This window comes from Dipodomys merriami, unplaced genomic scaffold (assembly GCF_024711535.1).
Source record: "Dipodomys merriami isolate MVZ:Mamm:240054 unplaced genomic scaffold, mDipMer1.0.p SCAF_24, whole genome shotgun sequence".
Taxonomy (NCBI): domain Eukaryota; kingdom Metazoa; phylum Chordata; class Mammalia; order Rodentia; family Heteromyidae; genus Dipodomys; species Dipodomys merriami.
This window is the reverse complement of record NW_027203826.1, coordinates 17,706,094-17,720,757: the sequence shown is the minus strand read 5'-3', so window position 1 is coordinate 17,720,757 and position 14,664 is coordinate 17,706,094. Positions and strand designations below refer to the sequence as shown.

Below are 14,664 nucleotides of genomic sequence, written 5' to 3'. Positions count from 1 at the left end.
TTTTTTTCCTTTTGTGCTAGTACTGGAGCTTGAACTCTGGAACTAAGCAATCTCCCTTAGCTTTTTTGCTCAAGGCTAGCAGAGCCAAACCTCCACTTGTAGCTTTCTATCTGTATACATAATTAAAGCCATTGCCAAGTGAATTTTTGCTTGAAATCATATTGCCTTCTGTTGATAGGAAATATTTAATGTAGGTAAGTGAAATATTGCTAATGTGGACATTTATAATGAAGACTTTAACAATATTTTTCATATGGTTTTACAAATATTTTCCATGTGGTTTACAAATTTTTACATGAACAGTTTTTCTAAAACTTCTTTTTTTTTTTTTTTTTGTCAAGACCAGGACTCATACTCAGTACCTGATACTTTTGCACAGGCTAGTGCTCTACCAACTAAGCTCCAACCCCACTAAAACTTGAACTCAGGGTGTGGGCACTGTTTCTGAGCTTCTCATGCTCAACACTAGCGCTCTATCACTTGAGCCACAGTGCCACTTCTGGCCTTTTCTGAATAGTTTATTGGAGATGAGTCTCACAGACTTTCCTGCCCCAGCTGGCTTCAAACTGCAATCTTCAGATCTCAGCCTTCTGAGTAGGTAAGATTGCAGGCATAGGGCCTGGGAAGGTGGCTCAGCAGTAGAGTGTTTGCCTCACATGCATGAGGCCCCGGGTTCGATTCCTTAGCAACACATAAACATAAAAGGCTGGAAGTGGCACTGTGGCTCAAGTGGTGGAGCACTAGCCTTGAACTGAAGAGCTGAGGAACAGTGCCCAGGCCCAGCGTTCAAGCCCCATGACTGACAAAAATAAATAAATAAATAAATAAATAAATAAATAAATAAATAAATAAATAAATAAATAAATAAATAAAAGATTGCAGGCATGAGCCTCTGGTGCCCAGCCTGCTAAAACTTTGTTTAAAAAGATCTTCAGGGATGGGAGTGTAGCTTGGTGGTAGACTGTTTGCCTATCATGCATGAAACCCTAGGTTCAGTTCCTCAGTACCATGTAAACAGAAAAGGCTGGCAGTGGCATATGGCTCAAGAGGAAGAGTCCTAGCCTTGAGAGACTTTTAGTGCATGATTTGTGTGTGTGGTGTTGTTGTTGTTGTTGTTGGGATCAAACCCAGGACCTTGAGCAGACTAACTATGCACTTAACACTGACATATACCCCCACCAACAATTTTTAGTAGTCTGCTACAGTAGGAAAATATTCACCTTATGTAGATGTCTATAGAAAGAAAACCTCGTCTTCAAATGAAATGACTTTCAAAGACATTGCAGTGGCAATATGAGAGATGATAAGAGTGGTTACACTTTATTGGATGGTTTTCTTTTTTTAAGGAAAGTCACTATTTTATACACCTGGTCACGCCATGACTTTTTCTTCTGTTCTTTCAGATGTCCTGGTTAATTTCCTAAAGGAGGTGGCTGCCAGTGCCCCTGAATTGCCATTTTATTACTATCATATTCCTGCCTTGACAGGGGTAAAGAGTAAGTGTTGCTTCTTCTAGTATTTGTTTCCAATTTTCATATTTCATATCTGTTTCACTAAGCAATCCCCACTCCATTTCACACTGTCCCACAAACACACACCATGACAGACGCACACCATGACAGACAAGTTGGATTCTAGGCTCTTCTAGCAAACACCTGGCGTCCTTAGTTTCCATATGGGACTGCAAACCCCTTAGAAGTTGGGCTGTGTCTACTTTGCAGTTATGGAATTCTCAGTATCTCTCACATAGGAATTTACTGTGATCTCTTCTCTGACTCCTACATACAGTAGGAGATATTTACAATTAGGTGGCATTTCTTTCTTTCTTTCTTTATTGGTGATGCTAGGTAGCAAACCAAAAGCCTTATATATGCTAGATAAGTTCTCTGGCCCTAAGCTATATCTCCAGCCCAAGACTGTGCTTTATAAATTATCTGAGGAAAAAAAGTCTTTCTTACTGTCACGTGTTTCATAAAACATTTCATCTCTGGTCACCAAAATCAAGATGTTGGATTGTGGTGGGGAGGGGATTTCTCTCTGTACAGTAATGCAACGCCATTGTGACACTATCTACCGGAAGACAGCGGACCCGCCAGGTGAAGGCTTCAGTCCCCTGAGTCTGTCCCCCTTCAACTGCTAGTCTCAAGTCCCAGCTTGGGACCTCCACTCTGACCAATGGCAAGTTGGGGTTTTCACAATCCCTTCCTCAGGTTTGATTAATTCACTAGAGCAGCTCATTGAACTCAGGGAAACACTTTACCAACTACTCCATTTTACTACCACGTACACGGAAGAAGAGATGCATAGGTAGATGAGAAGAAATGTGGGGCTTCCATGTTCTCTCTAGGTATACCATGCGTTCAGCAACCAGAAACCTGAACCCTGTCCTTTAGAAGTTTTTTTTATTTTTATCTATTTGTCTATTTATTGTGCCAGTACTGAGACTTGAACTCAGAACCTAGGTACTATCCCTGAGATTTCTTCCTCAAAGCTAGCACTCTGCCACTTGAGCCACAGTTCCACTTCCAGCCTTGCTTGTGCTGGCTTTGAACCACAATTCTCAGATTTCAGCCTCCCGAATAGCTAGGATTACCAGTGTGGGCCACCAGTGACTGGCTTAAGGGCTTGGATTTTGTTGTTGTTGTTGTTGTTGTTGCTTCTTTTGTTTTTTGTTTTGTTTTTGGTCAGTCATTTGGCTTGAACCCAGAGCCTGGTTGCTTTCCCTGAGCTCTTTTTTTTTTTTTTTTTTTTTTGGGGTCCGGTTGTGGGGCCTGAACTCTGGGCCTGGGCACTGTCCCTCAGCTCTTCAGCTCAAGGCTAGCACTCCACCACTTGAGCCACAGCGCCACTTCCAGCTTTTTTTTTTTTGCTTATGTGGTGCTGAGGAATCGAACCCAGGGCCTCAGGCATGCAAGGCAAGCGCTCTACCACTGAGCCACCTTCCCAGCCGGAAGGGTTAGTTGTTTTTTTTTTCTTTGGATTTTTTTTTTTAACTGTATTTTTTTTGTCTTTTCTTTTTTGGTACTGGGGATCGAACCCAGGACGTTGCACTTGCTAGGCAAGCGCTTTGCCACTGAGCTACATCCCAGCCCTCCCTGAGCTCTTTTGTTCAAGGCTAGTGCTTGCTCTACCAATTTGAGCCACAACTGCCCTTCAATTTTCTGGTGGTTAACTGGAAATAAGAGTCTCATGAACTTTTCTATCCAGGCTGGCTTTAAACTGCAATTCTCAGATCTCAGCTTCCTGAGTAGCTAGGATTACAGGCGTGAGTTACTAGTGCCCGCCTCCTCTAGGGTTTTTGTGGGTTTGGCGGGGGGGAGTTGTTTTTGTTTTTATTATTTTTGTTAGTTGTGGGGCTTGAACTCTGGGCCTGGACACTGTTCCTCAGCTCTTCAGCTCAAGGTTAGCGCTCTACCACTTGAGCCACAGCACCACTTCCAGTTTTCTGGTGGTTTATTGGAGATAAGAGTCTCATGGAGGGCTGGCAAGGTGGCTCAGTGGTAGAATACTTGCCTTGCATTCATGAGGCCCTGGGTTCGATTCCTCAGCACCACATAAGCAGAACAAAAGCCAAAAGTGGCACTGTGGCTCAAGTGGTAGAGTGCTAGCCTTGAGCTGAAGAGCTGAAGGACAGCGCCCAGCCCAGAGTTCAGGCTCCACAACCAGCAAAAAAAAGAGTTTCATGGGCTTTCCTGCCCAGGCTGGCTTTGAATCTCGATCCTCAGATCTCAGCCTCCTGAGTAGGTAGTATTACAGGCATGAGCCACCTGCTCCCGACTTCCTTTAGGATTTTACAAAAACTTCATTGTATAGGCATCACAAATACCATCTAACATTTCCATTCCTCAAGGAATGGCAAGTTTAAGGTTATCGTTTGACATGTACTTAGGGGATACTACTGAAGGGCAGGAGATTATTCCATTGGCAGTCAATTCTGGCAGACAGCAGCTATGGCAGCTCAGTGCTGATTCCAGGGTACATGTTTTCTGCTGCTGTGTGGATTAATGAAGCATCCCGTTTTGAACAGTTCGTGCTGAGGAGTTGTTGGATGGGATTCAGGATAAGATCCCCACCTTCCAAGGACTGAAATTCAGTGACACCGATCTCTTGGACTTCGGGCAGTGTGTTGATCAGAATCAGCAGCGACAGTTTGCTTTGCTCTTTGGGGTGGATGAGGTAAGTCACCCCATAGTGTTGTTTAGGTCTTTCCCTCCAAAGCAATTCATGGAGCTTTTTATATGATGGCATAAGAGTGAATGCTTTCTGTCTATTTCATATTAGCAACTGTTGAGTGGTCTGGTGATGGGAGCAACAGGAGCCGTGGGCAGGTAAGCATGACTCCTCTTTCCCAGGAAATACAAACTGAAATCTCCCATAAAGGCACCCAGTATATGTCTTGCATGTAATCCTTTCCTCTAGAAGTGACCTGTTAGTCCTACATCCATTCAGTGGAAGAAAATTAAGTAGGACTTAGCAATGAACTATAAACTCAGTTGTTGTTATATAGAACTATCCATTGCAGGCATCGGTTAGACAGGTGAGCATGGTAAGTTGAGATATGCACAGAGGCTGTAACTCTACAGGACCTGCTCTTGGCTCTGGAGAGCCCTGTGATCCGTGTGTTAAGGATGGACCCATGCTGGCTTTGTCAGAAATTTGGCTACAATAACAGAAATCCATGCAAAGGGGCTGGGAAGGTGGCTCAGTGGTAGAGCGCATGCCTTGCATGCCCGAGGCCCTGGGTTCGATTCCTCAGCACCACATAAGCAAAAAGCAAAAAGCCGGAAGTGGTGCTGTGGCTCAAGTGGTAGAGCACTAGCCTTGAGCTGAAGAGCTGAGGGACAGCGCCCAGGCCCAGAGTTCAGGCCCCATGACCAGACCCAAAAAAACAAACAAACAAAAGAAATCCATGCAAAGTAGTTTATGTAAAAGACAGTACATTATAAAATACCAGAAAATGGAACCAAGTGTCAGTGGCTTGTGCCTTTAATCATAACTACTCAGAATGCTGAGCTCTGAGAACTGCAGTTCAAAGCCAGCCCAGATAGACAAGTACAAGACTTATTTCCAATTGACCACCAAAAAGCTGGAACTAGACAGCACTTGTGAGTGAAAAAGCTTAGCAAGAAGCCAGGCACTGGTGGCTCACGCCTATAATCCTAGCTACTCAGGAGGTTGAAATCTGAGAATCACGTTTCAAAGCCAGCCGGGGTAGGGAAGTCTGTGAGACTTTTATCTTCAATAAATGACTCAGAAAAAGCCCGAAGTGGCACTGTAGCTCAAGTGGTAGAGCATTGAGCTTGAGTCCTTGAGCCCAAAGAGGCTCAGAGACAGTGCCCAGGCCCTGAGTTTAGCCCCAGGACCAGCAAACAAAAAACTTAGGGAGAGCTCAAGACCCGAAGTTGAAGCTACAGTACAAGCACAAAATAAATAAAACAGCATAAAACCCAAGAGGAAGAATACAAACTGACTACATAGAGGATAAATGCCAGGACCAACAAAGGACCAGCCAAGGCAAGTCATCCTCCACCTGCTCTTCCAGGAACTCTCTCTGTCTCTCTGTCTCTGTCTTTCTCTTTCTCTCTCACTCTACCTCTTTCCCTCTCTCTTCTCTTTCCCTTTCCTGATCCTGGGGCTTGAACTCAAGATCTAGGCACTGTGCCTGAGCTTTTTTTTGTTCAAGGCTAGGGTTCTACCACTTGAACCACAGCTCCACTTTCAGTTTGTTTGTTTCTTAATTCGATTTCCTGCCCCAGCTGGGTTTGAACTGCAATCCTCAGATCATAGTCTTGAGTAGCTAAGATTACAAGCATGAAGGCTGTATATGTCATTTGCAGTTTTTAGATTAGCAGAAAGTTGTGTAAGGCTGGACCTTTCCCATTGAGTTATTGAACCTGTAATATTTACTGTTGTCTTGTAGTACCTATAACTACCTGGGAAAAAAGACAAACCAGATGTTGGAGGCTTTTGAAAGGAAGGACTTCTCTTCAGCACTGAACTATCAGGTAAACCTTGTCTTCTCTTCACATAAATCCAGCCTTTTTCCTTCCCACCTTGAGGGTCCTTCCTCCCCTCTTTATCTCTTTAGAATGGGACCTGTCCTCATTATCTGTGTCCCCTATGGGTTCCACACAGGAATGACTCTAGAAAGGATCTTAATTATCTACCTGTAATCCTAGGTATGGGAGGCAGAGGTAAGAGTATTGAAATCTGAGGCTGGCCTCAACAAAAAGAGTAAGACCTTATATGAAAAATAACCAAAGCATGGCCAGGTGCTGGTGGCTCTTGCCTATAATTCTAGCTACTCAGGAGGCTGATATCTGAGGATTGCGGTTCAAAGCCAGCCCGGGCAGGAAAAAAATCCGTGAGCTGCTTATCTCCAATAAACCACCAGAAAACCGGAAGTGGTGCTGTGGCTCAAGTGGTAGAGTGCTAGCCTTGAGCTAAAGAGTTGAAAGACAGCGCTCAGGGGCTGGGAAGGTAGCTCAGCGGTAGAGTGCATGCCTTGCAAACATGAGGCCCTGGCTTCGATTCCTCAGCACCACATAAACAGAAAAAGCCAGAAGTGGCAGTGTGGCTCCAGTGGTAGAGCTCTAGCCTTGAGCTGAAGAGCTGAGGGACAGCGCCCAGACCCAGAGTTCTGAGTTCAATCCCTAGTACATAAAAAAAGAAAAGTAAAATGCAATTTTACTTTTGAGAGGTAGGACTCATTTTTTTTACACCACCTTGTTCATGGGGGTCAATGCTTTATTGACTTGATACTTATGAATGAGAGGGGGGGTGAGGAGTGGAACACAGGCCTCCAGACAGCTTTGTTACTGCACAACAGAGGCTCTATGCTAAGGGTAGCATAATGGAGCTGCTGGTTCTAGCTATGGGAGAGGCTTTGGACCCTCCAATGCCTTTGTACACCACAGCATCCTCTGAGTTCAGACCCTCACCAAGCAAGATAGGGCAGTAACCCAGGTTCTTCAGCCCCTGCCAGTCTAAGAATAAAAAGGTGCCTAACCTTACTCCCTCCCCCCCCCCTTTTTTTTTTTGTCGGTCTTGGGGCTTGAACTCTGGGCCTGGGCGCTGTCCCTCAGCTCTTCAGCTCAAGGCAAGCGCTCTACCACTTGAGCTACAGCGCCACTTCCGGTTTTCTGGTGGTTTATTGGAGATAGGAGTCTCACGGTCTCTTCTGCCCGGGTTGGCTTTGAACCGCGATCCTCAGATCTCAGCCTCCTGAGTAGCTAGGATTACAGGCGTGAGCCACCAGCGCCCGGCGAGATGTCCTATTTATAGAGGTCCCTGAGTGCCAGGCGCTGGTGGCTCAAGCCTGTAATCCTAGCTACTCAGGAGGTTGAGATCTGAAGATTGCAGTTCAAAGCCAGCCTGGGCAGGAAACTCCGTGAGACTCTTATCTCCAATAAACCACTTGAAGTGGCACTGTGGCTCAAGCGGTAGAGCACTTGCCTTGAGCTAAAGAGCTGAGGAACAGTGCCCAGGCCCAGAGTTCAAGCCCCACATCCAACAACAACAACAACAAAAAATAGAAGTCCTTGAGCATCCTGGATCCAAGTGGAGAAAAACAAAGTTAGGTACAGCAATAGGAGTCCCAGCAAAGAAGAGCTAAGGTTGTTGCTTTCCCTCTATTTTCTATTTTGGCTGAGCAGAAAACATGAGCATGTTAGGCCCACAATAGCTGATGCAGACTGAGGTCACACAGTAAGGAGCTGGGGGGTACAGCCAGGCTCCCCATGCAGGAATGCACCGGTATCTGGGAGTCATAAGGAGGAATAAATCCTAGTAGTCACAGGCTTGTAGCCTTCATAGAAGAGAAGGGACAGGTCAGAGGTGAGTTCCAGAGTAATCTAGGTCACAAAGGCCAGAATAAAACAATGGCATCTTCAATTTACAATCCCAGCTCCTCTGGGCTTTTCTGGGCTTTTCTTTTTCCCCACTGCCCAGAAGCTCTAGTCAACAGCACCATCTCCTGGGAAAGCAGAGCACCAACTCTAGTAGCTTATCGCCTAGCATGTAATGTAGTAGAAGCTCCAGGAAACACCACTGGCCTGAATGTGTTCAAGTTCCACATTAAAACTCTTTATGATTTTTGTTATTAAAGAAGTAAGTGCTCTGAAATCTTATCATATGAATTCATAGATAATGTAAAAGAAAAAACCTAGTACAACAGTATCACTCAATTCTTTGAACATTTTTTGAGTCATATGCCAAAAATCATAGAATGTTTGATCTTTGATTTCAGCTTGATTTCAGGTTGAAACCCAAGGAGCAATGTTGAAAGCAAATAATTGAGAATTGAGGGGTGGGGGATTGTTTGTTGTTTGTTTTGCTGATCCTGGAGCTTGAAATCAGGGCCTAGGCTCTGTCCCTGAGCCTCTTAGTACTCATTACTAACACTTTACCACTTGAGTAACAGTGCCACTTCCAGCTTTTTCTGAGTAGTTTGTTGGCGATAAGTCTCCTGGACTGCCCCAGCTGGCTCAGCCTCCTGAGTAGTGAGGATTACAGGCGTGAGCCTGGCTTGATTTATTTTCTTCTTTTCTTTTATTGTTATTATAGAGGTAGTATACAGAGAAGTTAGAGTTACATAAGTCGGGTAAAGAGTGCATTTCTTTTTGAACAGTGTTATCCCTTCCCTTACTCCCAGTTTTTCCCTCATCCCCACCCACAAGTTGTATTGTTCATTTCAACGTGTCTAGTGAGTACCACTGCTACATTTGTGAGAACTCTGATTTTCAAGTGGACTTGTTATCCATTAATTAGAGGAATCATTCTTATCTATCTCTCTCTTTATCAATATAAACTGTGTGTGATGGAATCCAAAGTCTCACCCATGCTAGATGACCAAGTGCCTCTCTCACTGAGCAAACATCCCCAGCCCTGTTTACCCCAGTTTGAAAGGCTACCACTCTACTACTTGAGCCACAGCTTTTTTGGGAGGTAATTACAGATAAAAGCCTTTCCTGCCGGGCGCTGGTGGCTCACGCCTGTAATCCTAGCTACTCAGGAGGCTGAGATCTGAGGATCGCGGTTCAAAGCCAGCCCGGGCAGGAGAGACCGTGAGACTCCTATCTCCAATAAAACCACCTGAAAACCGGAAGTGGCGCTGTAGCTCAAGTGGTAGAGTGCTCGCCTTGAGCTGCAGAGCTAAGGGACAACGCCCAGGCCCAGAGTTCAAGTCCCACGACCAACCAAAAAAAAAAAAAAAAAAGCCTTTCCTGCCTAGGCTAGCTTCAAATCGTGATCGTCAGATCTCAGCCTCTTGAATAGCTATGATTACAGATGTGAGCCACCTGCTCCAAGCTTTACTTGATTGTTTTTCCCCATTCTAATAAACCTTCAGAAAACCAAGGTATTAACTGAAAATGTCTCATAGGTTTTTAATTTGACTGCTAAATTAGATAAATTGTTTTTTCAATTGGGTAAGATTGACTACAGATTTCTTAATTCCTTTCTAGTTTTGCATCCAGAGATTTATCAACTTTGTAATCAAACTAGGTAAGTGCCACATCTGATTCCTGCTTTGCTGATGGCCAGGTGTAAAGGAAATGGAATTCCAGCCTTTAGAGAAAGAAGTGTATTCAACAATAACATTTTTTTGTGTGGGGGAGGGGTTAGAGGTGGTTGCTGTGGCTTGAACTCAGGGCCTGGGCACTAGCTCAAGCTCTTATACTCAAGGATAGGACTCTACCACTTAAGCCACAGCTTCACTGCCACCTATTTGCTAGTTAATTGGAGATATGAGTCTCATGGACTTTCCTGCCCAGGCTGGCTTTGAACTTTGATCCTCAGTTCTCACCCACCTGAAAAGGTAGAATTACAAACATGTGCCACTGGCACCCAGCAAGAACACCTCTAAGTGCTATGTTGCAGGCAGAGTTCTCTCTCTCTCTCTCTCACTCTTTCTCTCTCTCTCTCTCTCTCTTTCTTTCCTTTTTCTTTTTTCTTTTTTTTTTTTTAATGTAGGTTTGGGGGCTTGAACTAAGGGCCTGGGTGCTGTCCCTGAGTTTTTGTGCTCAAGGCTAACACTCTACCACTTTGAACCACAGCTCCACTTCTGGTTTTCTAGTGGTTAATCAGAGATAGGAGTATCACAGATTTTCCTGCCCAAGCTGGCTTTGAACTGTGATCCTTAAATCTCAGCTTCCTAAGTAGCTAAAATTACAGGCGTGAGCCACCAGTGTCCAGCCCAGAGTTCTGTTTCTAATACTAACCCTAAGGGGCAACTGTATGACATGTAAGCTAGGCTGAAAGATCTTTACCAATCTTGTCTAAATCTCTGTCCCCCATTTTAGCTTGCAGCTCCCCCCCACAGCCACGCCCCATTTCCTGTTCTTTCTCCTTTTGTGTTAGCATTCCCTCCCTGGATTTGTTTCTGCTCATTGAAATTCTACCACTGAACTGTGATTTTGACCGAACTATTTCAAGGAAAATACTTTGAATATACATCTTACTAAATTGTGAATGACTGACAGCTCTCCCAAGAGTATGAAAGTTTATTAACACAAGTATTCTTAAGATAGATAGAAGTTTGGATAATATGACAAGAAATCTGGTGGGAAATACAGTGAATTAAGTAGAAAAACTTCTCCAGAATGTCCTATTCCACAATGAATAAAAAATTCTACCTATCATTCACTCTGTTTCTTTTTTTTTTTGAGGGGGGGGGGTCCGGTCGTGGGGCCTGAACTCTGGGCCTGGGCGCTGTCCCTCAGCTCTTCAGCTCAAGGCTAGCACTCTACCACTTGAGCCACAGCACCACTTCCGGCTTTTTTGTTTTTGCTTATGTGGTGCTGAGGAATCAAACCCAGGGCCTCAAGCATGCAAGGCAAGCGCTCTACCACTGAGCTACCTTCCCAGCCCCATTCACTCTGTTTCTACAACAGATAGGTCTTTGGGCCAAGTGAACCTGGGTCAAGTTTAGGAAAAGTTGCCAACTCCCATTAAAAGCCTTTCTGCCTCATCCTGAGTACTACTAAAGCATCTATCATGTTTCTTGCTCCTTATTCCAGCAGAACTCTAAACTAGCTCTCTTAATCCTTCCAGACAGTATTTCCATCTGTGAAAATAGGAATACGATAGTTCAAGCTAAACCAGAAAAAAACCATAAGACCCTATTCAAAAACTGACCAAATGAAAAAAGGGCTGGTGAAGCATGGCTCATGTGAAAAAGTGCTTGCCTAGCAAGTGTAAGGCCCTGAGTTCAAACCACAGTACTGCTAAGTCTCTTCAGAATTTTCTAGCATCTCCTTAGATGTGAATCTTGTCATCTCTGCATTTCCCAGCTCTCATGCTGCCTTTTCCTCCTGTGCTTTGTACAGTAGATCCAAGGAGAGCATAGGTATATGTTTCCACAGAAAAAACTGAATGCTCCAGATGTTACACTTCAGGATTCTAAAATTCACTTTGAGGGCTGGGAAGTTGGCTCAGTGGTAGAGCGCTTGCCTTGCATGCCTGAGGCCCTGGGTTCGATTCCTCAGCACCATATAAGCAAAAAAAGAAAAAAAGAAAAATTCACTTTTACCTATACCATATATAGAGAAGATGTGAGAATTCATACCTTGAAATTGCATGGAGTAGACTCAATGTCTGTCCTCAAAATTACTGCTCTATATATGAATACTGCTCACCAGAAACTAGATCTTATTTCATGTTTGCTTTTTATTTTTTATTTTTCTTTTTGCTGGTCCTGGGGCTTGAATTCTAGGCCTGGGCTCTGTCCCTGAGCTTCTCTTGCTCAAGGCTAGCACTCTACCCCTTGAGCCACAGTACCACTTCCACTTTTTCTGAGTAGTTTATTGGAGATCAAAGTCTCACAGGACTTTCCTGCCTGGGCTGGCTTTGAACCTTGATCCTCAGATCTCAGCCTCCTGAGTAGCTAGGATTACAGGCACAAGCCATCAGCGCCCAGCTTTCATGCTTTTTTATTTCAAATACCTGGATGCTTGATTCACTTTACCTCGAACACCTTCCAACATCAATTAAAGACATACAGCCTTTCAACAAACCTAAAATTTTTGGGGCTGGGAAGGTGGCTCAGTGGTAGAGTGCTTGTCTTGCATGCATGAAGCCCTGAGTTCAATTCCTCAGCACCACATAAGCAGAAAAAGCCAGAAGTGGTGCTGTAACTCAAGTGGTCGAGCGCTAGCCTTGAGCTGAAGAGCTGAGGGACAGCGCCCAGGCCCAGAGTTCAGGCCCATGACTGACAAAAAAAAAAGAAAGAAAGAAAGAAAAAAAAAACTAAAAATTTCATATTGTCAATTAAACACCTTACACACCCTTGGTAGGATTGCCATTAACTTTTATCTTGCTTTGGGGGCATATGACCTTTGTTGCCATATGACCTATTATTCTTTGAGATGTTTGCAGGGAAATAAAGTTTTCTCACTTGTTTTTCCTGTTTAGGATTTGGAGTGTCACAGACTAAAGCCATCATGAGTCTAGTCTCTGGAATTCCAATGGGCCCACCCCGGCTTCCACTGCAGAAGGCCACCAAGGAGTTCACTGATCATGCTGAAGCTAAACTGAAGAGCCTGGATTTCCTTTCCTTCACTGGTTTAAAGGATGGAAACTTGGAAGCTTGCAGCTAGTGTCTCTCTGTCCATCAACATGAGAATATTGAGGCCTAATTACTGTGGAAAGCATATTCTTTACTCAGGGACTTTTTAGATGAACTAAACCTCTTATCCAATGAAATCTCACATCAGTCAATAAGTTTTTAAATCTCTGTTTTGAGCCTAACATATTTTATATTGTGAATAGGAGGGGGAAATCTCTAAAAGGAGTCAGGAGCCCTAAGTCATTCATTTTACAAAATTTTGGGGGAGAATTTTCGGTTTGTATGGCTAAAAGGGAATCCAGGAGAAAATGTAATTAATTTAGTTTCATCTGCCTTTGGGAGCTCCCATTATCTTGATGACTAATTCTTATTATTTTAAAGTTCTCTAATTTTAAACGACTCTCACATAGTTTGGTTTTAATAGATATTCATTTGGCATCTAGGAACACTCTGAGCTGTTGCAGTTAGGCAAGCAGTTTAATACTAAATTCAAAATGGTCCAACTCTACATACCATCTCACTTGGCTCCTGAGTTGTCTTCATCACCACTGCACAGCTCTGCTTTCAGAATAAGTTTGTACTGTTTACCCTCCAATGACTGGGCCAGGTGAGGACTTGCTTTAGTTCCTCCAAAGGGACTTGTCGGGTGGTGCTATGGTTCAGAGGTAGTTTGTTGCCCCAAGGGTTCATCTGTGGAAAACTTAGTTCTCAGTGTGATGATATAGAAGATGATAGAGCCTTTAAGAGATGGGACCTGCTAAGAGGTGCTTAAGTCATGAGGACAGCCCTTCAGATGTACTGCTGCTCTCCTTCAGGAGTTTTCTAAGACTAAGTTGTTAAAACAGCTTGAGTTGACTCATCAGTTTTCACTGACTTTCTGACTGGGATGCGATCTCTCCACTCACCTATGTTCCTGCCACATGACACCATCCACTATGAAGTTTCACCAGAGCCCAGAAGAAAATGGTGCCATACCACTGAAGCTCTAGAACTATGAGCTAAATAAACCTCTTTTCTTTATAAAGGTACTTAGCCCTGGGTATTTTGTGATAGTGGTAAAACACTAAACTTAGACTAGGGTGAAGGTCACCAGTGGCTCATGCCTGTAATCCTAGCTACACAGGAGGCTGAGATCCGAGGATCATGGTTCAAAGCCAGCCTGGGTAGGAAGGGCTGTGAAACTCTTATCTCCAATAAACCACCAGAAAACAAGAAGTGGGGCTGTGGCTCAAGTGGTAGACTGCTAGCCTTGAGCTGAAGAGCTGAGGGACAGGCCTAGAGTTCAAGCCCATAACTGACCAGAAAAATAAAAAAATTTTCTCAATGTGTTTCAGAGTCAGACCAGAAAAACATTTGAATCCTAGCCAGGTGGCTGTAGCTTACACCTGAAATCCTAGCTACTCAGGAGGCTGGGATCTGAGGTTCAAGTTTCAAAGCCAGCCCAGCCATAAAATTCCCTGAAACTCTTTTTTTGTCAGTTGGGGGCCTGAACTCTGGGACTGGACACTGTCCCTCAGCTCTTCAGCTCAAGACTAACACCCTACCACTTGAGCCACAGCACCACTTCCAGCTTTTTCTGCTTATGTGGTGCTAAGGAATTGAACCCAGGACCTCATGCATGTGAGACAACCATTCTACCCTGAGCCACCTTCCCAGCCCCGTGAGAGACTTATCTCCAATAAAACACCAGAAAACAGGAAGTGGCTTAAGTGGTATAGTGCTAGCCTTAAGCTGAACAGCTGAGGTACAGCACCCAGGCCCAGAGTTCAAGCCCCATGACCAACCAAAAATAAATAAATCCTTGCTAAAAATTTCACCTTATGAGACTCCTTTTCTTGAGACACCCTGAATGGTTCTCATGAATGGATTTAAATAAAGGACCTGTGATATTACATAGAAATGATAAGCTGAGGGAACACATTTATCTCTTCTCTGGTGGAAATGCCTTGCTTTTTTAACTGTATTGTCAACTTGGCAAGTGCAGTGCTATTATAGAGGGGGCTTTGTTCTTAGTAGGTCTGGGGCTTTGAACTCTGGGTCTCAAGCTTGCTAGGCTTGCCCTCTACCTCATGAGCCACACACCCCCATCCCAGAATGAA

At 44.1% G+C, this 14,664-nt stretch overlaps 1 protein-coding gene across 1 annotated transcript in view; it reads left to right on the top strand.

The window, feature by feature from the left end:
- The window catches only part of Npl (N-acetylneuraminate pyruvate lyase), a 30,473-nt gene extending 16,884 nt beyond the window's left edge, over positions 1-13,589 (top strand). Inside the window, exons 7-12 of the mRNA XM_070034304.1 lie at positions 1,404-1,496; positions 4,028-4,176; positions 4,282-4,328; positions 5,921-6,005; positions 9,465-9,504; positions 12,412-13,589. Of these exons, the coding sequence (XP_069890405.1) occupies positions 1,404-1,496; positions 4,028-4,176; positions 4,282-4,328; positions 5,921-6,005; positions 9,465-9,504; positions 12,412-12,596 (599 nt within the window). The 3' untranslated portion in view covers positions 12,597-13,589. The remainder of the gene's footprint in view (positions 1-1,403; positions 1,497-4,027; positions 4,177-4,281; positions 4,329-5,920; positions 6,006-9,464; positions 9,505-12,411) is intronic.
- Positions 13,590-14,664: the final 1,075 nt, after the last annotated feature.